This window comes from Paramisgurnus dabryanus, chromosome 11 (assembly GCF_030506205.2).
Source record: "Paramisgurnus dabryanus chromosome 11, PD_genome_1.1, whole genome shotgun sequence".
In the NCBI taxonomy this organism is placed as follows: Eukaryota; Metazoa; Chordata; class Actinopteri; order Cypriniformes; family Cobitidae; genus Paramisgurnus; species Paramisgurnus dabryanus.
The window spans coordinates 14,818,470-14,844,617 of NC_133347.1; the positions used below are offsets into that span (position 1 = coordinate 14,818,470).

Genomic DNA, 26,148 nt, shown 5'->3' on the forward strand with positions numbered 1-26,148 from the left:
ATATAGTCCTAATTTTTATCTGCTTAAAAAAATTGGCATGTTTTATTTTGTGCCACCATACTTACTCGTGTAACTACTCCTGTAACAGTCTTTAAATAGGGAAAAGATGCAAGTGTTTGGTGGCTTCTAAATTCATCCCTGTTTGGATCCTAAGGAATGAATGGGGCTATGCTAAATGCTAACACATTCACGACGCGCTGTACAAAGATTAAGTGCACACATTGAAAAAAGATAGGTGTGTATTAATTAGTCTAAGTCTAAGGTATGAACATAGTAAAATATTGAAAAACTGTGGTGTTTTCCTTTAAGATGAGTTCAATCTATTGCAAAATGCATTTGTGGCTGAAATGTAGATAAATCACTCAGGCTTGTCATGGCAGCTTTCTTCTACATGTGTGTGATGGCTGGTGTCCAGAAACATTTTGGCTAACAGTTAACTTTAAGTGATGACCTGGCTCATCTCTCCACTGTAAAAGATTTATTATTTTCACCTTAACTTGATTAATCAGAATGAGATAAATACAAGTGTGAGCCAGTTTGTGGGCCAAATGTGCACTTACATGGAATTTGACTTGGGGAGTTGCTGTAAGGTCATAATGTAAGCTCTGTAAAACTATGCAAAATCATAAAGTGTGTAGCATAAATGTTAAAAGAGTTTATGTTCAATGTTTTTGTGGACTTACTGTACCTGTTTTATAATTTGTCGTTTTTAAAAGCTCCAGGTGTTCGAAACGTGTAACCAATTTTTTATGCTGAAAAGCAGAATTATCTATACAGTATAACACATAACTTCATTACTTTTAGGAGAGAACAGTAGAAATAGATTTGACAGTATCAGTGTAGGCTACCCTAAAACTTTTTACAGCGACTGTTTATTGCATAATCTAGCAAGAAGCAGCTGGTCAATTTCCTAATAAAATAAACATGTTCAAAGTTTGTGTGTCCTGATATCAGCAGTGATATTTCTGTGGCAATTAGATATGATAAAATCTTATTTATCTATCTGCAGCCTAGTGAAACCTGAGTACACTGCATAAAAACAACTTGCCAATGTTTACCTTAAGCTAATCCATGTTTTGGTTCTGCAATATCTAAGGCAGTCTGTCATTTATTGTTTACTTGTTTTGGTTTAACAGCTCTAACGGTGTAACATTTTTAGTGCATGAGCAAAACGTTAACCCTTTAAATAATTACCCCTGAACCTGTTAGTGATTTTCCATGCCTCGTGGTACTCATACAAGAAAGAAATAAAACGATCTCTGAAATTAGTTACGCTTCAACAACTTGGTTTTGGGTTCCGGTCACGTGGTCATACACAAGGGGTCGGTCTTCAGCTACACAGACGCACCGCCCTGGCAGCATCCAATCTCTGCCGGTCTGAGATATGTGACCACGAGAGTCTCAGAGACTGGGTCAAAATAAGTCTAAGTAAGTCTAGACGATCAGGAATGACTTTGATAATATATGATATCATAAGAGGACTTGACATTGCGAAATACGGATGTTCCCCGAGGCGTAACTGTAAATGTTCGCGTGTGCACACCTTTCATTCAAAACAGGTCCTAATAAGTGTGAACCCTGAAATAAAGTCGCTGAGATCATCTGTGGGAAATTGTAAGTACTATTTTTATCGTCATTTCTCGTTGTTATTCTGGAGATTGGGATTTTGGGGGGAAAATCCCAAATTGACACTTCTTATAAAGATTTTGTTTTAAATGTTTTTATCATTTTATTGTTGTTTAACTGGATTCTTAAAGCAATTTATTATTTCTGTGTAAGAAAACGACATAAAAAATAATGTTTACTATAGTAAACTGTAGTAACAGTTAAATTTTAGTGTTATACAAAGTATTATTCTGTAGTGTTAACTAGTGAATTGATAAACTGTAGTAAATACCCTGGTGTAACTTTCCTATGGTAAAGTTGAAATCACTAGGAATTTGTTTACTATAGTAAATACTAAAGTATCTATAGGCTACAGTATTTTTCATGTGGGATATAATGAAGAAACAGCTGTTAGTTTTATCAGAACATGAATATACATTTGATCATCACATAGAAGTTCCTATTGTTCTGACTGTCCACAATCGACTGATATTGATAGGTGTAAAGTACTGCAATCGGGTAGCGCGCATTCACATGCACGCCGCGGGACTTGAACTCTTGTGCGCGCTATCCAAAGAGGAGCGCTATGCGGCTGCGGACAGCGCGCGACTGGATCAGCACCGGCGTTTGGGTATGTGAATAATTAATGCAGCACTCTCCTGATTTAGACTACGTTTTTGGCTGTCGTTGTGTGAACTAAACTGAGTTTAAAGACATTTAATTGCACGATCGTAAGTTTGTCATATTTTGCGATCACTGCAGTTGATGATGGAGTCTGGCAAGGTCAACAGCAGTCAATCACAGCGCAGTACAGGACATCCCACCCTGAAATCGCTCCCCTCCTTCTCCATCATGGAGAGGAGCGATTTCTTGGTGGGATGTCCTGTACTGCGCTGTGAGTTTGGGAGGGTTCTTAACCCTTCACAGACTTGCAACATTGAAGCAGAATTTTTTTTAAGTATTTAAAACCAGGGATGATTCTGCGTGCATATGGTATTTGATCACAATGCATATGAGAATTTGTGTTAATCTTACCTTACTTAATTGTAAATTATGAAAAGTTATTAATACTTAATACAATTGAATTGTTCCATGTAAGCGTGCATTATAAATAGGCTTTTGCATTTTGCATTATTCTCAAAGCCTTTTGAATGTGTGTGCTTGTAAAAAAGTGAATCAAATGTCAACAGACTTTCTTTCAATTGCTTGTTAGGTGATCGTATGTGACAGAGATACACACTATAAGATTTACACACAGTTAACCTTTTCTAAAATTGAGTCCATATGGACACAGCTGTAAACTTTAATATGACATCTGTATGTGATAGGTCCTGTTTTACCTTTTATTAAAAGACAAACCCCTTGACAAATCCAACATAGGGGTCCACATTTACAGAAGTGTTAAATTCTACACAGACGCAACAGCTGTTTATAAAGGTAAAAAATTAAAAAGTCGTGAAGGCTCCTCAAATCTAACATTTCTAACAATAAATGATTGGATAATTGTGTAGTTATGCATCTGTCGAGCAAATGTGTTAGGCTGACTCATGATACAAAGTACACACCTCAAAATTGCACCAGCCAATGATAGCAGATGTTGGGGTGTTAAAATACCTGTTGTTTTTGTATCAGGTTCATCAAAGACAAAGTTTTCAAGTTAAGCTTCCAGTGCAGAGGATGACACAATAAGCTGTCAGCTCAGAGTTTCTACATTTACCAACTATGCTACCAAAGGAGCAACACAAGTAAGTCTACAATTTCATTCATTAATGTCTTGTTTAGAAGTTATTGATTTGGAAAGACAACATGGATTTTTTTGTAGTTATTATTATCTTTTCTTTAGTGTATGAATGTTGTACAGCAGGTTGTATGACCTGCAAACCAATATTTTTGGATCAGACGCACCTTAACCTCTTAGATTTCACAGCTTTCCCTCAAAGATTTAGATACGCATACAGATGTACACAGTTTTGTTCTAACCAAAAAATTTTTTACTTAATCGTTTCACTAAAAGCTGTAACAAAAATGCAATTACTACTTGCTCTAAAGAGGGTTTCAAGAGAGAGAGAGAGGCAGTTAAAAACAGGGTAAAAACCGTCTGTTTTGAGTTCCACTTCCTGCTCTTTAAGGAAAAGCATTAACACATGCGATCCTACATACATGTATGATAAAGACAAGCGCGCACACACACATGCCCGAGCACATTCCATAGCACATGTAAAGAAATGTCACGTACAACACACTGGCCCAATTCATTGCTCTATAATCCTCTAAGCAGTTTCAGCATGCTTTAGCCCGCCACTTGTCTGTCTTTTTTGCAATAACAGCCAGCTACTTAATGTTTAAACTCTGAAGTTTTGCCAACCACATTTTTTTATTAATGCCCCTTCGGCTTTTCTGTGTAGATCTGTGCAAAATAGGCATTTCTGTTATGGTCTTTTACACGAATGGAATCTGTTAAGTACACATATTATATATCAATATATAAACATGTTTTCATTTGTAAATGTGCACGCATATGTTTTTGTTAGATCACCAAATGTTGTCATCAGCTGGAACATGATGTGCTGAGTTAACTGATCATTTTACGGATACTTATACTTGGGCAAGCGTTTAACTGGGTGAAATATTTCTGATGATCCGTCACTTCTGCAAAGGGGCTCACCGTTTGGTTAACCTCAAGCCGAGTGTTTATTTAAACGAACCTGTTAGCCTTTCTCTGTTCTTTGCTTAGTCTCTCTTAGTTTTTTGAACACCAAGTGCAGTTTTTGTACTAGACATGCTTTGTATTTAGCTATAACGAATGTCCAGCACTTTTCAGCACTAGAAATCATCAAACAATGGGATTTTGATTTTTTTTAATCTAAAGTAGCATTTACCTAAAGTACCTTGGCATTGCTTCCACCATGTTTACCACTTGAGCCACAGAAACACCTACACCTAAATGAGAAAACTATATAATCATAATAGTATTGGCATATTTAATAAATAATTTGAGTAGCCTAAATCAGTGGTTCTCAAACTTTTTCAGCTTGCGGCCCCCCTTGGGTATGGTGCATTCCTTCGCGGCCTGCCCAAAGAAAATTTATTACAAATTTGTTCTAAAATGTAAAATTTTGATTAGACAAAACATAGTTAAGTATACAAATTAGTGTAGTTGGTTAGTAGCCTTATTTTGTTTAGGTTTAATTACACAGAATTTATGATTTGAATTAATTTATGTTATAAAATGTCATAAACCTGGGGCCCCCCTGGCACCATCTCGCGGCCCCCCTGGGGGTCCCGGCCCCCAGTTTGAGAACCACTGGCCTAAATTTGATGTGCTTTTTTATTTGTATGTGGCTTTATGTTGCAAATTATGAAGGGGTTTATGGGGTCTGATGATAGTTAATGTTACGCAACTATATTACTCACTGCTTGTTGTGACGTTTCAGTGATGGCAAGGCAGCCAAAATCCTCCACTATGAAGAAGTCAAGTCTACGGAGAGAGAAAAGAGCGAGGTTGTGTATGTGGACCCACCAGATGGAGGTTGGGGTTGGATGGTGGTTCTGCATTGTTTCCTAGTATGTCCTTAGTCCCACTAATATATATTTAAAGCTTCTTTGTCATGAAATGCTATAATTTTGTAATGCAGAATGTTTAAAATTCATAATACATGTTTTATAAAAAAAAATTTAGATTTTAAAAATAAATTAGATTTGTTGTTGTGTTCTCAGGTAAATGTGTTGGTAATGGGCACACTGAAGAGCTTCGGGATCTTCTTTGTGGCATTGCAGGATGAGTTTGGAGGCTCGTCGGAGAGTATCAGCTGGATCGGGTCCATCATGTCCAGCCTCAGGCTCTCTGGAGGTACAGTCGCATAGCAACCACCCTTTTTCCAAAGGGTCAACCTGACAGACATTTCATACATTACAGCTGAAACTATTTATTAGATTTATTATGATCATTGGGTTACCACTTGTTTACTTTGATTACCTACAAACCAAAATATTCCTAATGGTCTCCCATACGAAGATCATAAGTATCTTTTTTTTGTTTGTGACCTGTTAGGTCCGTTGGCCTCAGTGGCGTGTGCAAAGCTGGGGAACAGAGTTACATCCATAATGGGGGCATTTCTGGTGAGCGCCGGCTTTATCTGCAGCATATTTGCCTCCAGCGTGATCTACCTTTACATTAGTATGGGGCTTGTTGTAGGTAGGGTTTTTTTATTACATACTAGATATTATAGTAAATGTCTTATGGTTATCAAATAGCTGTGTTTTTTATAACTATTTATTTTGATCATTCGAGGTCTCGGGTTTGCTCTGCTATATCAGGCCTCATCTGTTGTAATAGTGGCCTATTTCCGAAAGAGGTTGGCAACTGCATATTCTATTGGACGCTCTGGCATGGGTCTGACCTTCGCCCTCGCTCCCTTCACTCAGCTGCTTTTGGATCAGTATGCTTGGCAGGGTAATACTCAATCTCATTATTACAAAATTGCAAACTACTCTATATATAAAAACACACCACCGGTCAAGTTAACTTGACTAAACTTTGATGAGTTTACTGTTATTCTTAAAGTCTGTGTAAAGTCAAATATTAATTGTGTTCTCAGTTTGTCACACCACGGAAAAATCTCTTATTAACCACAAATTTGAGTAAATAAAATAAGTTATCAAAATCTTGGAAAAGCAGACAGGATTCTCTGCTCTTAAACGCTGGGGGTGACAAACCCAAATAAATAAACAAACAGTCTGTTAGTTAACTCCTATTAGCAACTGAATCTTTCAAACATGGTAAGGAGCGTCACATTTCCAGCTGACGTCAGAGGTCTTTAGACCAATCACAACGTACAGATTAGCTGGCCAATTAGGGACACAGAACTTTAAAATCCGTGCGTTTCAGGAAGAGAGTGAAATCTTCAGCTACAAAAATGTACGGTATGTGGAAAATAATGTGTTTTTTGAACCATAAACCATGCAAACACATTGTATTATATCAAATACACAAAATAACGTTGTTTTTAGCAATGAAATAGGTGCTCTTTAACTTTTTAAAACAGCTACATCCTGAATGGATGGAGGTGGGGCTAAAAAGGTGGATCACACTGGAGCCACCAACCATGGCCCCGCCCCAAAAACAATCACGAGCATCCATTCAGGTTGCAGCGGTTTTTCAAAATTAAAAGCTTGCAAATAATCCTGAACACAGAAACGTGGAAAAACTTAACTGTGTAACTCAACGAATTCAGTACTACACAGTCTTGTAGCATATTTTAGCAATACATTTTTAACAGTTATAGTGTGTTTAGAAACAATACTCTGTAATGAATTTACACAGATTTTAAACAAGGAAATATTTAAGTTCAACGTGGGAAAATTAATAACATTTGGCCCGAAGTTAACTTCTGGTCTATGTTTTTCGGCCTGGCTAGTGGCTTAACTGACCTCTGGAATATATACCATGTCAAAAAAAAAACAGTGGTAAAAACAAATCAAACAATGGGAGTTATGGTGTGATTACATGAAATCCAAAATCATTTTTATTTTATTTTAGCATCTTTAGTGTACTCAGCCTTTGCCTAGAATTTTGCTGAAATGTTTTGTATACAGGGTAGTTTACAGTGGCGGGCGGTGACTTCTTTTTTCGAGGGTGCTCGATGCAAAGTTCATCACAACATGTATGTAGCCCATCATGTGTGTGGTTCGTAATTTCAAAATATGTGTTCGGCGCATCGAGTGATCGTATGTGCATCACGTGTCTTGTCAAAATAAGTGCCTGCTGCAGAAACCCAAAAAGGTTCCTAAAGGGTTTATGATAAAAGAGATGCTCACGTTTGCCAGATACTCGTATAATCTCATGCGTAATCACAGTTTAGTGTTAAGTGAGTGTCTTGCGTGTATTTTGTGAACGTGAGGGTCTCTTTTATCATAATCGGTTTTAACGCATATGCAGCAGGCACTTATTTTGACAAAACATGTGATGCACATGATTCACATGATGCAACAAACACATATTTTGAAAACACGAGCAACACACATGACACTCCGAATTTTTCCCCTCGGAAGAGCCGCCACTGGTAGTTTATATAAGAATAACAACCAATAATTGACTGGCATTCTTAACTCTTAATTTTTATAAAAAACTAAAATTATTACGTTTTCCAAAATGTGCATAATTACATACATTTTATATTTCCATTATTTTAAAGCTTTTCTTATCTGTACTATTTTTCTAAAAAGCATTAAATAATAAATAAATCAATGTGTCCAAACTTTGATTTTGTACTGCATTAGCAAACATACTTCTAAAATCTAAGGTGCATTCATAACAGCATCCGAGACATAACTGCTATCTGTTTTATCTCTTGTGTGCCTAGGAGCTCTGTTGATTATGGGTGGTCTGATGCTAAACCTGGTGGCCTCTGGGATGCTTCTGCGCCCCATTAATGTAACACATTCAGCCTCTTTAACTTCAAACTCCGCCCCGTCCAAAGCTTCCCCTGACACTTTAAGAGGATTGGAAAAAGACCCATCTAAAAACAACATAAATGGCAACACACCTGTGTCCAATGGCATCTCCAAAATGGACAGCTCCCCTTCCTTTCAAAGAGATATGCTTATCATAGAAAACCCAGCGCAAAACAATGCTCTCCCACATTTGGAACTTAAAAAACTCATACAGAATGGGGTGAACGGAACAGACAGCAGCCAAATTAAAGTAGCCCCTGAGATGAATGGGGTATCTCCTGTAGATAATTTACTTGAGAAAACCAAAACTGAAAAAGCACCTAAACATTCGAATAAAGTGTTGGACTTCTCGCTATTGAAGAACCCTTTCTTTTGCATCTACACCTGGTCGCTGGTCTTCAGTCAGTTGGCTTATTTTATCCCTTACTTTCATTTGTCTGCAAGAGCCCGGACCCTGGGCATTGACCCTATGGATGCCTCCTTCATTATCTCTGTGGCTGGTGAGTCGTGTTTTTATAAACCTTTACCTTTGATCAACCTTTGTAAACCACAAACTGTTTCACTACCATCTATATAGGGGCCATCTATATAGGGGCAGTTTCCCAGACAGGGTTTAGATTAATTCAGGATTAGGACTTAGATATAGTAGGACATTTAAGTCATTTTCAAAAAGTTATCTTACATAAAACAATACTGGTGTGCATCTTGAATGAGATGCAAGATGTTTTTAAATGCAGTTTAGTCTGGGACTATGATAAACCCTGTCCAGGAAACCGGCCCATTAAGTCAGACTTTTCTCAGAAGTATTTTTGCAATTACCAAGAAATGAGACATTTGAGGACATAAAATGTGTAAAATAAAACTCCTCTAGTCAGCAGGTTTTTTATAGCGGTCTAGGGCTAAAACAGGTCAACTGTACACTAATGTGTAACAGAAGACGAAAATCAATACCATCTAGGCCCAGCAAAGCTATGCAATGCCAAAAACAGTGGACAAAAAAGTCCACGCCATTGTTGGCTGAAGATCAAATTTCATTGCTGTAACATTCATTGGTGCTTTGTTTCAGGAAGATCAAAAACAAAAACCTAAGAGATGCACAACACCCATTGTGCCTTGCGGCAAAACTCTCTAATATGGACTTTAAGGCATGTTGCAAAAACATAGCCAACATTAATTATTTGTGAGCAGTTTAAAATCTGCAGTGTGATGTAATGGGTGCTCTTACATAAAAAATGAACACTGGCCGGTTGGCTAAAACCAGAGAGCTTCATATCAATAAAGGATGTAAATAAATATTTTAAAACAGCGTATAAAAAAGTTCTGTATCTTTCATGTCATTTTATATATCAAGTTTGCCATGTCTAATGCTAATCCAATCTGTCAGTACTGGAAAATAAAAATCTTCACCTCTGCATTCCGAGAGCTTTCCAAGAGTTTTCACATCGGACATCGGGTGAGCGGGAAACTAAAGCTTAGGCCACTGAAAGCTGCTTATTATAGCAGGTTGCTCACGGAGGGTAGTTGCTAAGCAACAGCCCAAGTAGCTACCGGGAGGCTCTGTAGCTCCTTCCCTGTTTCTGAAGTGCCTGACATTGTGTGGCACACCACCAAGCCATCTATGTGGACAAAGGAATGCAGAAAGACAAGCCAAACCCGTTTTGTGTTTTAATGAGCCGGTAGCAATCAGACATGCATTAGGGCTCCCTGTTCCTCAGTGTGGGCTCATTGTCCATCTTTGATGTAGTGGAGACATCGCGTTCGTCCAGTCTTTTTGTGTCTGTTGAGCGAAATACACAACAGCACAAACACCTGTCACATGCCCGATTACACCACTGAAAGAAAGTCCCACTACAAACTTTTGTGAATTTGAAGACGGTTTGCTACTTTTTGTCGGGGTTCGTTGTGCAAAGCATGACAAGAACAGCTGTGAATCCCAATGGCCCTGCTGAGATTTAAACACACAAACAAATGGCAAAATCTCTCTGTGTCCGAGCGGAAAGCACCGGGACGTCACCTTCAGGGACACACAGAGGACATGCAAACATTGAGCAGATGTTTTGTTTTATGTCTGGGATGCATTAATGACTATCAGAAAGAAATGTACAAAGGATGTCACTGGGGCAAAAAGTACACAGAGTGCATTTTGGTACCTCAAATGTACATATTGGCACCAAATGCATACGGTACATAGTAGGGTACCTGTTTGTCTGAGAGTGCACATGTGTGCACAAGGTTCAGCTATCGGTTCTGCTGTAAGAGTCCGGATGGTACTTCATGCCAACGGCATGGGTGTGTGTGAGGTTTGTAAAAACATGTACAGTGACATCCAAAGGCCTGAGATTAAAATTTGGGATTTACCTTATTTAAATCTGGCAGTAAATACAAAAATTAAAGCAATGATCCAAAGTAAAATTGTAAAAAGTGTAAAATGTAAAATTTACAAATCTACTTTTTTGTCCTTCTGTAAAGCTGCTTTGCAGCAATGTTCAGGGCTATACAAATAAACTTAATTTGAATTCGAATGACAGACGATATCTACCATGCATCTAACAAACTTTGTACACATAGGTCGCATTTTCCCGGCTCGATAGAAGCGTACAAGATGTTCTTTGGATCATTTACAAATCATGCTGGGATAGCATGGATCATCAGGTTTTGCTCAGACTTGTTCAAGCGGAAAATATCAAATACTCAGAATTTATTGAATGTTAATTTCTGATTCATGTTAATGTTTAAATAAGCTTAAAAATTAAAATCAAATAATTAAAAAGAGCCAAAATATTGAAAATGTTATTCATTGGAAATATTCAGGGTTCCCATGGGTCTTTGAAATAGATACAGGTCATTAAAAGTGAAGCTATTTTATGCAAGAAGTTTAAAATAAAATCCATATTATTCCATGTGTAGTGTAGGATAATATCATAAAAATTCTAGACTTTTTAAGCACACGTGCTAAACTGTTCGCTTTAAATGCTTATATCGTCTGTATGCGAATGTTGATTCATACCAAAATGCTTTTTTGCATAGTTGTGTTTGACACATGAAAACGTCTCGGGTTATGTATGTAACTGTTGTTCCCTGAGAAGGGAATGAGACGCTGCGTCTCCCTTGCCATACTTCCTGCGTCCCTGTAATGCCGTCTTTGGCAATATTTCAGATACAGGTAGCGATATACTTCCTGGCTACCGCGTAACCCTGTCTTTGTCATTAAGCCTCACTATTGGTTGAATTTGATATACACATTCAGACGCACTTACCCCTGGAGGCGTCCCCAAAGTGTCCCCGCAATGACGCAGCGCGAGTTCCCACAAAAGGGGAACAATGTAACAATGTATCTTAAAAGGTAACACAATGTAACCTTGCTCTCACTTGAAATGTGTCCCCACATCAGTCCTTGAATTTGAGGGTATTGGACCTGGAAAGTCCTTGAAAGGTCCTTGAATTTGAAGTTAGGTGTGGGAACCCTGAACATTAATAATTACTATAATGCAAATAACATAGAAAATTTGCCATGAAGGTTCATGGGTTCAAAGGAACATAAATTTTGATAATGCACCTTGCTATTCACTTTAGATAAAAGTGTCTGCCATAATGCATAACTGTAACTGAAAAAGCATGTATTAAATTACATCAAAAAGTATTAACGTTAGTATTCCCAGACTTTTGGACCCAGTTATATGAGCTGTTGTATGTGCATATTACTGGTCATCTGTGATGACTTTGTGGCTACATTGTTGTTTATGTTTGAATCTATGAAATAGTGCGGTCTCAGGTCGACTGTTCATAAAGCCCTGCATCAGATAGATGCTGAACCATCACACATACTGACTGCAGGACAGAAAACACCTGCGCGCATGATGTCAAACACACGCGTTATCTGGGCTTGCGGTGATAAGCGGATGCATGCATTTGTGCTGCGCATATCAGAGTGTTTTGCAGTGACAGCTAAAGTTGGCGCGCGTGCCTTACCCCCTAATCCAGGAGTTTTCAAACCTGTCCTGGAGGACCACTAGTACTGCACAATTTGCATGTCTCCCTCATTAGACACACCTGGTTTAAATCTTCAGCTCATTAGTAGAGACTGCAAGACCTGAACTGGGTGTGTAAGGTAACTGAATGAGGTGTGTCCCTAAAGTTGAACAGTACAGCACCCTGATACAGTATGTAGTGATGACACAGACCAAACAAAACTTATTTTGGAGCCAAATGTACTTGGGTATGGTACGGTTTACATAATGTGAGTACACCCTGAACTAGAAAACAGATTGCGCTGGAGACTTTAATGTCAGTTGTGGGAAAACACTGTCAGTATGTTGACAAGGAGAATCAACTTTGGATTTCAGCCATTGATTTTAATATTTCACGTGACCTATTTTTACAGAATATATTTTCACCATGTTCATTTTGTTTTAAATCAACAGGTATAACAGAGACAGTGGCTCAGCTTGCATCCGGTTGGGTGACGGACAGGAATCTGGTTCACAAATATCATTATCATAAGGCTTACCTGATTCTGTGTGGGGTGGTTAATCTTCTCTCACCCCTGGCCACTTCTTACATCCTACTCATGGTTTATGCTGTTTTCTTTGCTATCTTCTGTGGGGGTTATATGGCCCTCTTACTTCCTGTGCTGGTGAGTAGTAAATGATAGACCTGTGCATGTGATATTGTCACAACAGGGTATATAGTTTAAGCAACGTTATACATAAACCCAATGTTATACATAAACCCACTCCAAATATTTTGTGCTCTTAATATTTAAGAAAAAAAAACTTTTCTGTGGACATTTATTGCACTTTTTCTGTTGAATGAGTCAAATCCATGTCTTGTATAAATTTACTTTTATTATTTCTCATTAATTTCCTTGTTTTTCCAGGTGGATTTGGTTGGTTCTGAAAAGCTGAATAACTCAATGGGGTTCTCAATGTTCTTTGTGGGGCTTGGCTGTTTAACAGGTCCTCCTCTGGCAGGTACAGTATGTGAAGTTTGGATATAAGCCATGACTCCGATTAAGTAAGGAGTAACCATAAATAGGCAAATCTATATTCTGTTTCACAGCAATGGAAAAAAACAGTATAGCTTAAGAAACACTTGACCAGTTAGTGCATAAGGCAAACATAACTTCTGTATGTGTGGATTGAGGGCATGGAGGTTGTACAGTTTCATATTTCTTTTTAAGTGGGGGTTCACATTGGAGACATGTTGTCTCATGTCTCCAAAATAGCCTTACCTGTCTCTTTAGATTTAAAGCAGTTGAACACTAGTATGTTTTCGCTTTCCAGTTTGCTTAAGCAAGAAATCATATATTTAATTTAGTCAAACATTTGGTTTTATGCATGCTGTAACACTGAGAATAGATTACAGTGTTTTTTATGCTATTTATTAATAGTTTAATCACAGATACCAACGCATTACTGTATATTATTATTATACAAATGTTAACAGCTCTAAAGAAAGGTAAAATTTTCAAAAACGCAACACTTCTTGCAGAAGGGCCCCTTTGGAGCAAGTTTAGACTTTGCCTTGAACTCTATAACACAGTTATGTTAACATGAACCATCTTGTCAGAGCCCCCTCCACAATCCCCCACCTCCAAAAATAATGAGCAGCCGGAGAAGCAAAACTGATTTGTCTACCCTACCCAGGGCCTTTCCGGGTGCTTCTTACATGAATACTAAAAACTTGCCTAAAGTCAGTGCATTTTCGGTAGGAGATACTTAAGGGTTGGAAAATGAATATATATCTGTCATAAAATCCAATAGCCATCATCATAAATGTTGATCCTACTATTGTGTTCATTATGCATAGGAAAGTTTTTATTCAAGCCCACTAGGAAAGTTTTGCTAGCTGTGTGATGTTAAAGAGAGTATTTTCAGTTCCAATTCACTCCGTTTAAGACCTTATTTTTTGTAAAAAAAAAAAAAATCGTATTTGTCTTTAATATTTGCACTTTGTCTTTAAGGCTTCCTATACGACTACACTCAGACCTACGACTGTTCGTTTTACCTGGCGGGGGTGTGTTATCTACTGTCATCGGTTTCTCTTTTCTTGGAGCCTCTGGCGAGACGCTGGCAAGCCAAAAAAAATCTGGAGACATTAAATGAAGAGCTGATGTGGAGTAATGGCTGTTTCTGCCCAGCACCTCAAAGAAATGGTGCTGTATAAGACTTTTAAATCATGTCATGCGATTCACCCCTTGTTGGCAAAATGGAAGAGGACCTGGACTTTTGAATGGACCACAGTATGCATGGCAAGCAAATGAAAGTTTATTTAAATGCTGAGATTTATCTACGACCAACACAATATGAATGCTTGAGGACACTACAATGCAAAGTTTTTGTGAGAATGGATTTGGAGATGGTTTGATACAAATCAAAAACTGAGAGTTAATCAGCACAAGTGAACTCAAGTCTTAAATGTCATTATTTAAGCATTTTTATATATTAAGTGTCCCTACATGGTTTCAATCTAGCACATCAAAGATCTTCCTATTTTAGAAAATCCTTAAATGCTTCCACTGGCAATGATTTGTGTGTAACTTGGACCACATGGCAAATGGACGAATTTGATGGTTATGGTTCTAGGGGTGTCCTAAAGTACCACACCAGTTATCCAAAGTTTTTCTCTCATTCTACCCCAACCCACTTTTCTTTTTTTCCAAGTTATCCTAAGCACCTTGAATAGCTGGGCTAAATTTGACAGAAAGGTGACCCTATATGGTTTGACACCCCTATTATTTTATGCAATAAGTTTGTAAAGGGCTGCCACATAAAGCTGTGTCCCACATTCTGAACCTTGAATGCCTTCAAATGTGTATTGCGTATGTATTTTTATAATGTTTAGTACTATGTACAGCACTGTATATACTGGGCCACACTGACATCAATTTGGATCAAGTTTAATTTTGTCACTGGTGCCTCAGTTGAAAAAATGTTTTGGTCCAGTATCTCAATGTTTTTTCCTTGGCTGGTGCCAAATGACACACTGTAGTGTTCACTACTAACAACCAAGTGATTTTCTGGAACAAACCGCTGCATTCGGATTATGAGTGAAAAGCCTTCTGATACTAATGAGCCAAGAATTGCAGGAATTAGGTCAGTTGGCTGGTGGGTTCACGTGTACTGGAAACCCAGACGGTGAGCATTTCTGCAGGGAGTTTTTTTTTTACAATTTTGGTTGCATTAAATATCTCACAGTGCAGCTCTGTTTATCACCACTGTTTGCCTTTGTACGCCTGCAGCGGCTGTGCTAACTGTCCTGTAATGAGAGCCAAAGATGCAACAGATCATTTATAGCTCTATGCATTTGAGCATGTCCTCCTTGTTTAGCAAAGTGCATTAATTACTGCTCACACACTGCCCTCTAGTGACACACACTGTGTACTGCCACTGGAATCCTGGGTCAATTCATGCAAGCCATGCTCTGTAGAGCTTTGAAATGCACACTTTCTTTTAGCAACACTGTGATGATAAACTGTTTATATGACTATATACGCACATATGTAACAACTAAATGAAATAGAGACATTATGTAGCAACTGTTTTCAAGATTTTTATTATTTCATTTAGTGCTCTTTGAAGGGTGGGTGGTTAGTGTCAATAATGTTATCAATAATTGTAAACTCAGAAGCTGCCTTTTTAGCTAAGGGCACCGCAACAATTGTCAATGACAGTGACATCACCAGCTATACTGTACTGTTAGTTCTGGAGGTTGTATAGCTTGATGGTAGGGGATTATTACGGTATGTGAAAGTTATTTTATACTTTTACTAAAGGTTTGGGGGACAATATGTTGTCATTTCCTGAAATGTTTGTTGATTTCCATGAGATGTTTTCCCACATTTAGAGTTTTAGGGAAATGAATAGCTTACTGATTGTTATCTCTGCATATTATGATGGGACAGAACATTTTAACATTAAAACTTTATATTGTTATATAATGATGACTTGTTTGTATGTGGTATGGCTTGTTATTTTTAAAGCACACATTTAATTAATGAATTATGTTAACATCACAAAATTACACAGGGTGGTGTAAAATATGTTTTTTATTGAGATTTCATGTAGTGCATACAGCAATGGCAAATGGTATTTACTTGTTTTAAAACATTTCTTTTATACATCAGCATAGTTTTAACATAATCATGATTATAGTATAAGTATATTTAACAAAATAGGCTAACCATAGGTAGGGCTGCAAGATATACCGCAAATACGCATATTGAAGTATAAATATTGATGGTTTGCAATAAATAAATGATGCGAATACTTCAAAATGTTATGTATAGTTTTAGGATGATGCAGATGAGATTGCAAAGACAAAGAGAGTGATTATTGATTTTTCAAGAAATCATGTAAAAAATGTATGCTTGTAATATCATTTGCAGTTTTTAAATATATTCTAATGTAATTTAAATACATTTTACAAACTACAAGTATTATCATATCATACATAGCATTTCCCCTGAATATCGTGCAGCCCTGACCATATTTTAACAAAATAAGCTGGTACTTACAGAATTTGTGATGTGGGCTGATACCTTGCACTTGTTTGACGCTTAAGCGCTGTTGACTGGACACCCACAATGCAACACTGACATCCTGTGGACACCGAAACAACTACATAACAAAATGTTTGGGGAATTTAAAACTTTGAGCTTCATCTCACTCGGGTATTACAACAACATCTCACAAAACTGTCATGGGAAAGAAAGATAAGGACATGAGAGGCTCGTAAGCAATAACAAACCATTACAGTTTCTCTGATGGCCAACTTGCACCTGTGGATTTGTCAGCAGAACAGCTATGGGTTTGTCAACCTGGAAGTGATTCAAATCAGAACATTAGTTGAAAATTGAAGACTAGATTTTGCTGTTGTGTGTGTGCATGTGAAAAATGTTGATAGATGTGAACATTTAAGTTACCAAAGGTAGAAAGATTTTTCTGATGATTGATCAAACAGAACAGTACAGATTTCATACATTAATAAATACCTCTTTAAATGGGCAAATCTGGATAAACTTGAATTTATATAACAATCCATATAATATTCATAGTAGACTTAATAACATCAGAATGAAGAAAACCTCTTCTAATTCAGAGGTTGTGCGAGAGCAATGAGCAAATGTTTTGGAGAGTCATATTAAAATGCTCTTTCATTTTTATAATGACAAATGGACAGTACACAAAGAGATTATGTAAATGAGACAAGGGGAGGGAATGGAGTGTTACCATGGAGACCTACTGTTACCAAGTTACCAGGCCTATTCCATAGCATCTGAGGGCAAGCAAATCAGTAATACTGTGGTGAAGATACAAAGAAAATATTAGAGCCTACATCTACATCAGTGCTCATTGCAGATTTTTTGTTTTAATCTAAAACTAACCTCTCTATTAAGATAGGTAAATCAAAACATTTTCACTCAAAAGGTAACCCAATACCATAAATGTATTGTGTAATTGTAGTTGAAGAGAAATTCATAAGCAAAACCCATGACTTTAAGGTTTACTTTAGAGGCAAATTAGAAAATCTATTGAATTGTAGAGATATGAAATCACTTTTTTCTACAATTTTATATTCTTAGGACAGTATATTAATAAATTAATTTGGATCTATTTTACCACCTCACAGTACTAAGACCCACATCCTAATGTACTCAGTTGATGTGATTAATGCTTTAAAAATCCAGTCAGTACTATAAACCATCGACAAGAAACTTTGTTTTATAAGATGATTATCTAATTTAATATTAGGACTACCTTATATCCACTAGTAAATTTATCGTATTAAAGGACTTTTAGTATATTTGTTTTAGTTCATTTGACAAAGACCTGAACCCTTGTATGATCCATGTGGTGCTGTAACTGGAATCCCAACCCTCCTGCCTACACATGTGAAAATTGTGGGAAATAAGTTTTATCCATATCCATATGGTTCAAGTACCCATGCTGTGAAAACCCATCTAAATCCCGACATTTTTTGTAATTTACTGTTTTCAAAGAATGCATGATATTTTTTTAAATCTTTAACATTAATCAATGTGAAATCAATGATTGAATTCAACCTTTGATGCTAATAATCTCATGAGACTTTAGCCTGGATTTCACAGGCAGGGTAACACTTGGTTGGAGTAAAAATGCCAAATTTCTTGCTCGATCATCACCGAAAAACAAATTGTAATAAAATGTTGAAAACCATACACCTTGATGTCATACAACCAATGGTAAAGTACAAATCCTGTTATTTTGGTGCTTTACTGACACTTACCTGTACTGGGCAGTCAGACTTTGAGTCTAATGCCCCAGTATGAAACAGATGCCCCTACTCACCACCCACACCAGTTCACTGGTCTGAATCCTCACATCTATCATTCAGAGACACGAATGAGCTGCTGGTGATAAGAGTTGACTAGACTTCTTACTAGTCTTGTTCAATCTCTCCTGATGACGCTCCTTGAAAGCATCCTCCATTAGTTAATGCAAACATTGGATTTTCATTCAGGGTTTCTTCACAAGGGAAGGTCAATTTGCCACGTAACGAACATCTGGACGTTTTTTTAAATCACTTTTGGCAATCGTTTAAGAAAATAAAACTATCAAACTGGTTTCAAGATGCACACAATACTGAAGGCTAAAAATACTTTGACTTTTCTAAAATGCTTTTCTCTGATCACGGAAATCCTCTTCATTCACTGATTTTCAACGGAGCAAAACAAAATCATATCAGATCAAATCAAAAGATGGAATAAACAAACGCCTGCTCCTCTGAATTGGGTATATCTGGTGCATACGGCCCGACTCACACTGGTAGTTGTGCTGGCAAACAGCTGAGACGCCGGCCAGGTTACAGCAAGCCTGGAGACTTCCATCTGAGGTACACGTATGGAAGCTTGTGGCAGGAAACGCCTGTGAGAATTCAAAGACCACAGCGAAGGTGCCCGGACAGATATTTCAGTTTAGATGAAGGTCTGCGCAAGCATCTCTCCACTCACTGCGTTCTTTTCCTGAATCACTGCTACAAACTCAATGCTCAGCAGAAAAGCCCCCTTCTCTCTCTGTTTGAGGGTCGGGGCAGCAATAAGCGCGAGGAGCAACTCCAGGACACAAGGATGGAAAACACAGATCAACAACAACATTGGGCAATAAAAGAGCTCTCTCCCTTTGCTCTCACCGCCATCATTGATCCTGAGCCGAAAACAAAGGGGAGAATTTCTCTTTCCTGAGCAGAAACAAGCAATCGAGCAACAATTCCTCCCGAAACGCAACCGAAAAAGCAGCGGCAGGCGTTCTTCGATTCATTTCCAAGGAATAAACATTTCTCCCTCAAATGAAACAATTTATTGATAGGGTGATATAATCAAATGAGGGGCCAGTGCACTTTTGTGTGTGTGTACAAACAGCCACGTCAGAGCTGCGCAAGGAGTGAGTGACCGATTCCTCTTTTCCCCAAATCAAGAAATTAGGTAAACACTGCACAAATCAAGTGTGTCATTATTTCCGTTTAAATACGGGAACTGTAAGCACAAAAACAATTACACAAGCAGGAAGATGCTCTCTCTGTGAGAGTATACTAACATTAAATGGAAAGCTCTTGCCCTTGTGCATCCAAAGGGCTCCTGAATCATTTCAAACAATCATTTCTGGTTCCAGCCACGTGAAGTCCACTTGTGGAACGGTCAATTTCCTGTCCTGTGAGTCCGGGACTGAACGTACAGTATGTCCACTTATTCATGTACACAAACAGCGTGTCATTATAGAAACCAACAACTGATCAGATTTTAAAACACAAAATTTAGTGTGAATATAAAAACCATACATGGTAAGATGTTAGTTCTTCATCAGATAGGTACACTGCAAATAGCTAAACATACTAAGAACACAAATTCTACCTTTTCGGTGTTTTAGAGAAGGTATAGACTTTCATTTAAAAACCATTTAAACAACTACACACCTAGGAATCATAACATTGTGTAATATTTCAAACATAAACGTCATGTTTATCCTTTCAAACTTAAAACATACTTAAATGTACAGTCTACATTGTCAAATAAGGTACGTCTATAAAGTAAATTGTAGCACTGTCATAAATTTCTTAAAGGGATAGTTCACCCAAAAATGAAAATTTTGTCATCATTTACTCATCCTCATGTTTTCACATGTATACAATTCTTTGTTTTGCTAAACAAAGATATTTGTAATCAAGCAGGAAACAAAAGCACCATTGACTTCCATGGAAGGAAATACTTCAATTGAAGTCAATGGTGTTCAAAAAATGGTTTGGTTACAAATATTGCTCAAAATATATTTTCTGCTCAGCAAAACAAAAAATAATAATACACGTTTTTAACAACATGAGAGTAAGTAAATAAAATAGTTTCCATTTTGGGGTGAACTATCACTTCAAGGGCATGAATATCTCAGCAGGACTGATTTTTACATGTATCCAAGATGGTTAGACACATTATGTTCCCAGTAACATCACTCCTTTTCCATAGCATATCTAGTAAATTATATGTGATGCTGAGTGACAAAATTAACAATATTACAGGCCACATTCACAAAGGAGTGTCAATCTGTGATCATTCCTCACCCTTAAGTTGAAACTCCATATTACCAGTCTCATTTACTTTTTGTAGGAAAAACTGTGATCGAGACTCACATAAAACCATCTATTAGAGCATACATTAAACAACATGAGGGTGAGGAAGGAATAACAGACTTAAAAAAATTTGCATTAACATCAACTGAAATTGACTTGCATTGAAAACCCATGTTTTTGTTAAATCTTTCTTTTATCTTGTTTACCGTAAAAGAAATCACCATCATAAGTACTTGAGTATTAACATCACTGTAAACTGTTTATATCTTGAAATATTTGACAGTCCTATGGAACAAAATAAAAAATTAAAACCACCTTATGCAACCAAATTATTCTTCTGCCTCTCGTAAAAAAAATAAAATTTTAACGTACAATGAACAATCACTTTTTGAAACCAGAATGCATCAACCTTGAAATGTAACCCAAAAACATGGACTTTTTCATATTTAAGCACATAAGATCTGCCTGGATAGTATACTTTGGTCTAGGTAGGGATTAGAAATATCTACTTTATAATCAAAATAGGTTCACAATTTATTATTTTATGGTAATAAGGAAATTTAAGGTGTTAACTTGTAGTCTGTTTTCTACTTTCAATCAATATAACACTGATGACATTTTTAGTGGACTATGTTTTTGTACATTACCTGGATAAACCTCTGCAACAGTCTATTATAGAACACTAGCATCAACATGCAGTTCAATGAGCAAAATATTATTCCCGTTTTAGTTGCCTACAGGACTATACACCTATACACTTGCCTTTACTAAATGATTGTTCAAAGCATCAAGTCACATGAACCCAAGATCCCCTTAAACCAGATCAATTGATAACCACATAAATCAACATTCACAGAAATGATTTTGTACATGGATGTCTGACTGAAACACATGTTGATAGGAAGTGTTTTAAATAGACAGTGTTTAATTGCCGATATCAAATTAAGAGTTTCTATTCTAACATGCCCAGCTCCATTGAATCTTTTATGCAGGGAACAACTTATCACAAACTAGACATCTGAATAAACTTGCAACAGAAAACAAATATATTGCTATTGAGCTAAATTTGACTATATAAATGGGCCATAAGTTTTTTTCTTTTTTGTAAGTAAGTTTTGGCAGAGCAGGTAATAACATTTGCCCTTTACTCTAGTACCACTTCTGCTTTACAGAGCATGCAATTAAGAGACATTAAGAGAAGCTTGCATTTAACAACACTTTGTGTTATGCATTTTAAGATGCTCCTCGAACAATGATCATGACCAGGTAGTCCTCTTCTGTTTTGGCAAGAGCTTTCGCAGAAGAATCTAAGAACTGCTGAGAGAAATCACAGGGTGGAAATGCGTGCAGGACACCAGTGTTGTCCTTATCTTTACTGCTCCCGACAGGTAAACTGATGACCCCAGCTGCCTGCTTTTGCTTCAGGTACGAAACCAAGTTGCGAAGGGGCCTCTGTGTTGAAGCTGCAGGGTCCGAAGACGAGGTCTCCTCAGTGCTGCCCGGTACTGCCAGTAGAACCGCATATCCACCTGGGCCTGCGACTTTGATGCGGCGCGACACTTCGTCGATCTTGGGCTGGTCGAGGCGAAGGCGTTGTGTGATGCGTAGCTGGCTGACCTTTCCGCCTGTGCTGCCGTCGATAAGGAGACTGGTGGCAACGTTCAGATCTCCCTCCAGGATGTGCATGCTGGCTGGGAAGTTGCTGTTTTTAAGTAGTAACATACCATTCCAGGCCATGCTCAGCTTCCCACCTGCTTCCTGCTTTGAGGCCTGGCTGCCTTTGGAGCTGCTCTCAGATCTGTCTCTTTTGGAGGCACCTTTAGCTGAATCGCCTGCTTTGCGTTTCCTCTCTGCTGGACTCACTCCGACACTTGACTCTGATAGGCTGCTGCTGTTTTTGATGCGTTTCTCACCAGAGGCTCGATCTAGGCTGCTGCGTCTCTCTCGCACCGGGGATGCTCGATCTCCTCTCACTGGCCGCTCTGAGTCACTGAAACGCCCGTCACGGCTGCTACCGCCCGGGCTACCCTCGAGAGAAGGTGGTCTCCGACGCCGGGCTGCCCATTCGCTGCTGCTGTCAGGTGAGCACTCAAGATGTCTCCCATCCTCCAGAAGTCTGCGTTTGCGACCGGGTTCCCTCCCCGGCAGCTCCCGCTCCAGAGACCAAGCCTCTCGCCGACGCTCACGCTCCAAGTGTTCAAGAGGCTCAAATGCAGGATTTCTCACACGTTCACGTATGGCAGGTGCGGGCCACTCGGCCCCAGCGTACAGTTCGCGTTCTCTGAAGTGCAGTGGTGGAGGTGTCCTTTCTCTGACCCTGATTGCTTCAGGGGTGGCACGGTGAACAAAGGACTCGGCGACAATTTCATAGTGTTGCAAAGGGAGGGGCTGCAGAAACTGCTGCTGGTAGCGGTGCTCCGTGTCGGCGAAGTCCACCCTCAGCCTCCTGTCCTGACCGCCGAGAGGAAAGCCCCGCATGTGTGTGCAGGCCGCCTGTGCAGCATCCAGGCTTTCATACTGAATATAAGCCCAGGCATCGCCTTTTCTGTAGTCTATAGTCCTAATAGTGCCAAAGCGGTCAAATTCCCTCGCTAATGCGGTAAGAGGAACCCAGGGTCCAAGACCACCCACCCAAAGGCGTGTGGTGGGGGTTGCTTTGCCATACCCGATTTTTATGGGGTTTCGGCCTACAACTTTTCCAGACATACTCATTTTTGCTCTATGGGCCATGTCCAAGTTCTCAAATTTAAGAAAACCATAGGTGCTGCTCTGGCCCCGAGTGGGTCTTTTAATGTCCACCTCGGTGATGGTTCCAAATCTTTCAAAGGCTCTCCTTAAGTCATTTTCAGTCACAGTAATATCCAAATTACCCAGAAACAGTGTGCGGTTGGCTCTCTGGTCGTCCTCTGGAGAGATAAAGTCCTCCTCGCGGAAAGAAGCAGCCCGCTCAGCAATGTACGCAGTAGGCCTTGCCCTTGCTTCGTAAAAGGCAAACTCTCTTTCAAGCTCTCTGGGTAAAGGAGGGGGTGGGGGAGGAGGAAGCCGACCAAGGGCTAACTGCTGTAACCTGTAGTCCCTGTAGCCCAGGCCAGTCGGAGAGATCGGCCTTTGAGTATGCAAATGTCTATGGCCTGCGACGACAGAGAAATGGTCCTTGTCTACCGGAGAGCGACTTCTCCTCCTGTTCAAATACACTGCCTCAATTTTCAATGGACGATCGTACAGTACCAGCCGGCCTCGTGCGTGCTTAGCAGCCCTGGCATCGTCAGGTCTCCTGAAGTTAACAAATGCTATTCTCTCGTCGTTGACTCGGCTTATTTTCACACTCACGTCACCAAATTTTTTGAATTCGTGAAAAAGTCCGTCCTCTATTTCCTCATCGCTTAGTTGGGAGCCAAGCTCGCTGATTTTTAAAGTTTTGTACTCACTTTCGTTTGTGGGAAGTGGCGCGCGCGATTCTCCGCGTGAGTTGCTGCGCGCTGCCGCCTCTCCAGATAGGCTCGAGGCGTGATTCTTGCCACTCGAGCTGGCTACGGGGCTTGTGTAACCGTGATTATTTCCAGTCCGACTGGATACGTGTCCGTCGAAATCTCGGCTGTCTCTTTTGTCTCCAACTAATCCTCGTCTTGCAGAACTCCCGTCGCTTTTAGACGAACTGTTACCGTTGTTGCTTCCGCCACCAGAAATCGAGAGAACCCCCATTTTCTTACTGGTCGGGTGGCTTCCTCCCCTGTCTCGTACATCATCCAAGGCCCTTGAACGTTTTTTCACTGGCGACCGCTCTTTTCCCTTCATTGTGGGTGCTCTTTAGCTCTGCGCGTCTAACAATAAACTTTTTAACAATTATGCTACCGCAGTGTTTGCAAATTGAAATAATAATGTTGTAATTTGTTCAGTGTCCCTGCGGCAAAACAACCGCATTCGCCATCTTGTCAAGACTAAAGTATAGCCCGCCTACCGACTTTGATTGGCTTGAAGGTCTGAACATCGACCATGCTATTGGTTGCAATGCCTGTCAATCAAGACAGCACGACAGCGCCCCGTCACCATTTTAGCTCTGAAATGCGTGACATTCAAATACCTTTCTTTTAGGTCTTGATAAAATACACGGACGTTAGTATGATATCATGTTATCATAAATTATTTCGATATCACAAATGTATCATCTTTTAAAATAATAAGTTATATAAATAATTAAATAAAACAAAAAATCGTGCAGTTCAGTATTTGGCCAATAGATGGTGACGTTTGCTTGTTCGTGGACATAAGGGGCATATTTCAGTGTGAAGGCCGGGACCATTGAAAAGCATTGTATGTGCATAACTGATCAAAGCTTAATTAAAAAATAAATGTATTTACAAATACAACAGATTTCAATAGATGAAACCAAATAACCAGGAAAATGAGCTGCTATGTAAAAGATTTTAAAAAGACAGAATATAAACTTTACGTACATGCATTCTCTTTAATATGCTTTAGCTTAATATATGAGACAACAAGCATGCAAATCCTGTAGTTAAGAATTTGTATAAACACCCCAACTCTATATATATATAGGCTATATATATATATAAAATATTATATAAGTATTAGTGATTTACTAGTAGGCCAATTGCCCAAAGCTTGCAGTGGGCCAAGTCATTAAAGCATCTCTATACATTTTTGGATTACATAGTTTAGTTAATCTTTAGTTTTGTGTACCTATAGCCTATGTCTTATGTGAACTTCTATATGCATTGTGCTATCAGAGCACACAACATTTAGTACAACACTAGTACACTCTCTTTGGGTATCCTGCCAGTCTTGTTAAACTTCTCATTTAGCAACGCTTCTCTTGTGTTCCTCAACTGTATCTTTATCACATCTTTTAATCTGGGATTTAATCAGTTTGCATGTGTAGCTGGCTCCACTTTCTTAAGAGATCAGGCTGGAATTTGAAGCTGTGGGTGTGGAGAGAGTTTCTGTCAGCTTTCCTTTCTATTCTATATTGGAACCACATGTCAGCTCTCACTAAAACACGGCATGGTCTGTTGAACTGGCACTTAATGTGATTCAGCACTTCTGTCATCCTGAATGCACAAAGAAAAGAAGCAGCAGGAAATGTTTGGCCCAAAGCAATTGTTGATCTGTTTCCATTTTGAGAAATAGGAAAATGAGCAGAGCTTTGAAAATCCTGTCACTGGAACTAGTCAGCTTTTATCATCCCAAACAATTTCATCTTATGTGTCATCTAAATTAAGTGAATCACCCTGAAAGAGTGGCTGGCAGGTTTGGCATGCAGTCATTAAACCCAGATGGAGCTAAAAAGCTTATACCGGTCACATTGCTATGTCACTGAACTACCCTCTCCAAGGCTGTTTGGCACTTGTATCAACAGAAGACTGTAACTTTAGCTATTTCCCACAGGACTGGGATTCCAAAAACACATTAAACATGATAAACAAAATTTCTGACATTGACATCTTAGAAATAGACTTTGGGAATGCTTGTTTC

The 26,148-nt window shown here is 38.7% G+C and overlaps 2 protein-coding genes across 3 annotated transcripts; one reads left to right on the forward strand and one right to left on the reverse strand.

Moving 5' to 3' along the window:
- Positions 1-1,231: 1,231 nt before the first annotated feature.
- slc16a4 (solute carrier family 16 member 4) lies at positions 1,232-19,387 on the forward strand. 2 transcript variants are annotated; one of them, XM_065246998.2, is made up of 12 exons: positions 1,232-1,614; positions 2,105-2,236; positions 2,934-3,042; positions 3,238-3,350; positions 5,040-5,169; positions 5,323-5,455; positions 5,657-5,800; positions 5,897-6,058; positions 7,968-8,558; positions 12,480-12,691; positions 12,935-13,028; positions 14,021-19,387. In XM_065246998.2, exons 4-12 carry the CDS (start codon positions 3,328-3,330, stop codon positions 14,221-14,223), a joined length of 1,692 nt encoding a protein of 563 aa, XP_065103070.1. In that variant the 5' UTR covers positions 1,232-1,614; positions 2,105-2,236; positions 2,934-3,042; positions 3,238-3,327; the 3' UTR covers positions 14,224-19,387. The 2 variants fall into 2 exon arrangements, with proteins under 2 accessions (XP_065103070.1, XP_065103069.1); XM_065246997.2 differs by lacking the exon at positions 2,934-3,042 and having other exon boundaries at positions 1,233-1,614.
- A 153-nt stretch (positions 19,388-19,540) lies between these two features.
- Positions 19,541-24,592, reverse strand: rbm15 (RNA binding motif protein 15). Its single transcript, XM_065246996.1, has one exon. The coding sequence runs from the start codon at positions 24,448-24,450 to the stop codon at positions 21,889-21,891; it is 2,562 nt and encodes an 853-aa protein (XP_065103068.1). The 5' UTR covers positions 24,451-24,592; the 3' UTR covers positions 19,541-21,888.
- Between the last annotated feature and the right edge of the window lie 1,556 nt (positions 24,593-26,148).

Excerpts from the sequence above, each read along its gene's own strand:
- slc16a4 (XM_065246998.2), top strand. The coding sequence starts at position 3,328 with ATGCTACCAAAGGAGCAACACAA. Across the intron at positions 3,351-5,039 it reads CTACCAAAGGAGCAACACAA|TGATGGCAAGGCAGCCAAAA; the intron begins GTAAGTCTACAA and ends GTGACGTTTCAG. Across the intron at positions 8,559-12,479 it reads CTTCATTATCTCTGTGGCTG|GTATAACAGAGACAGTGGCT; the intron begins GTGAGTCGTGTT and ends TTAAATCAACAG.
- rbm15 (XM_065246996.1), bottom strand. The coding sequence starts at position 24,450 with ATGAAGGGAAAAGAGCGGTCGCCAGTGAAAAAACGTTCAAGGGCCTTG.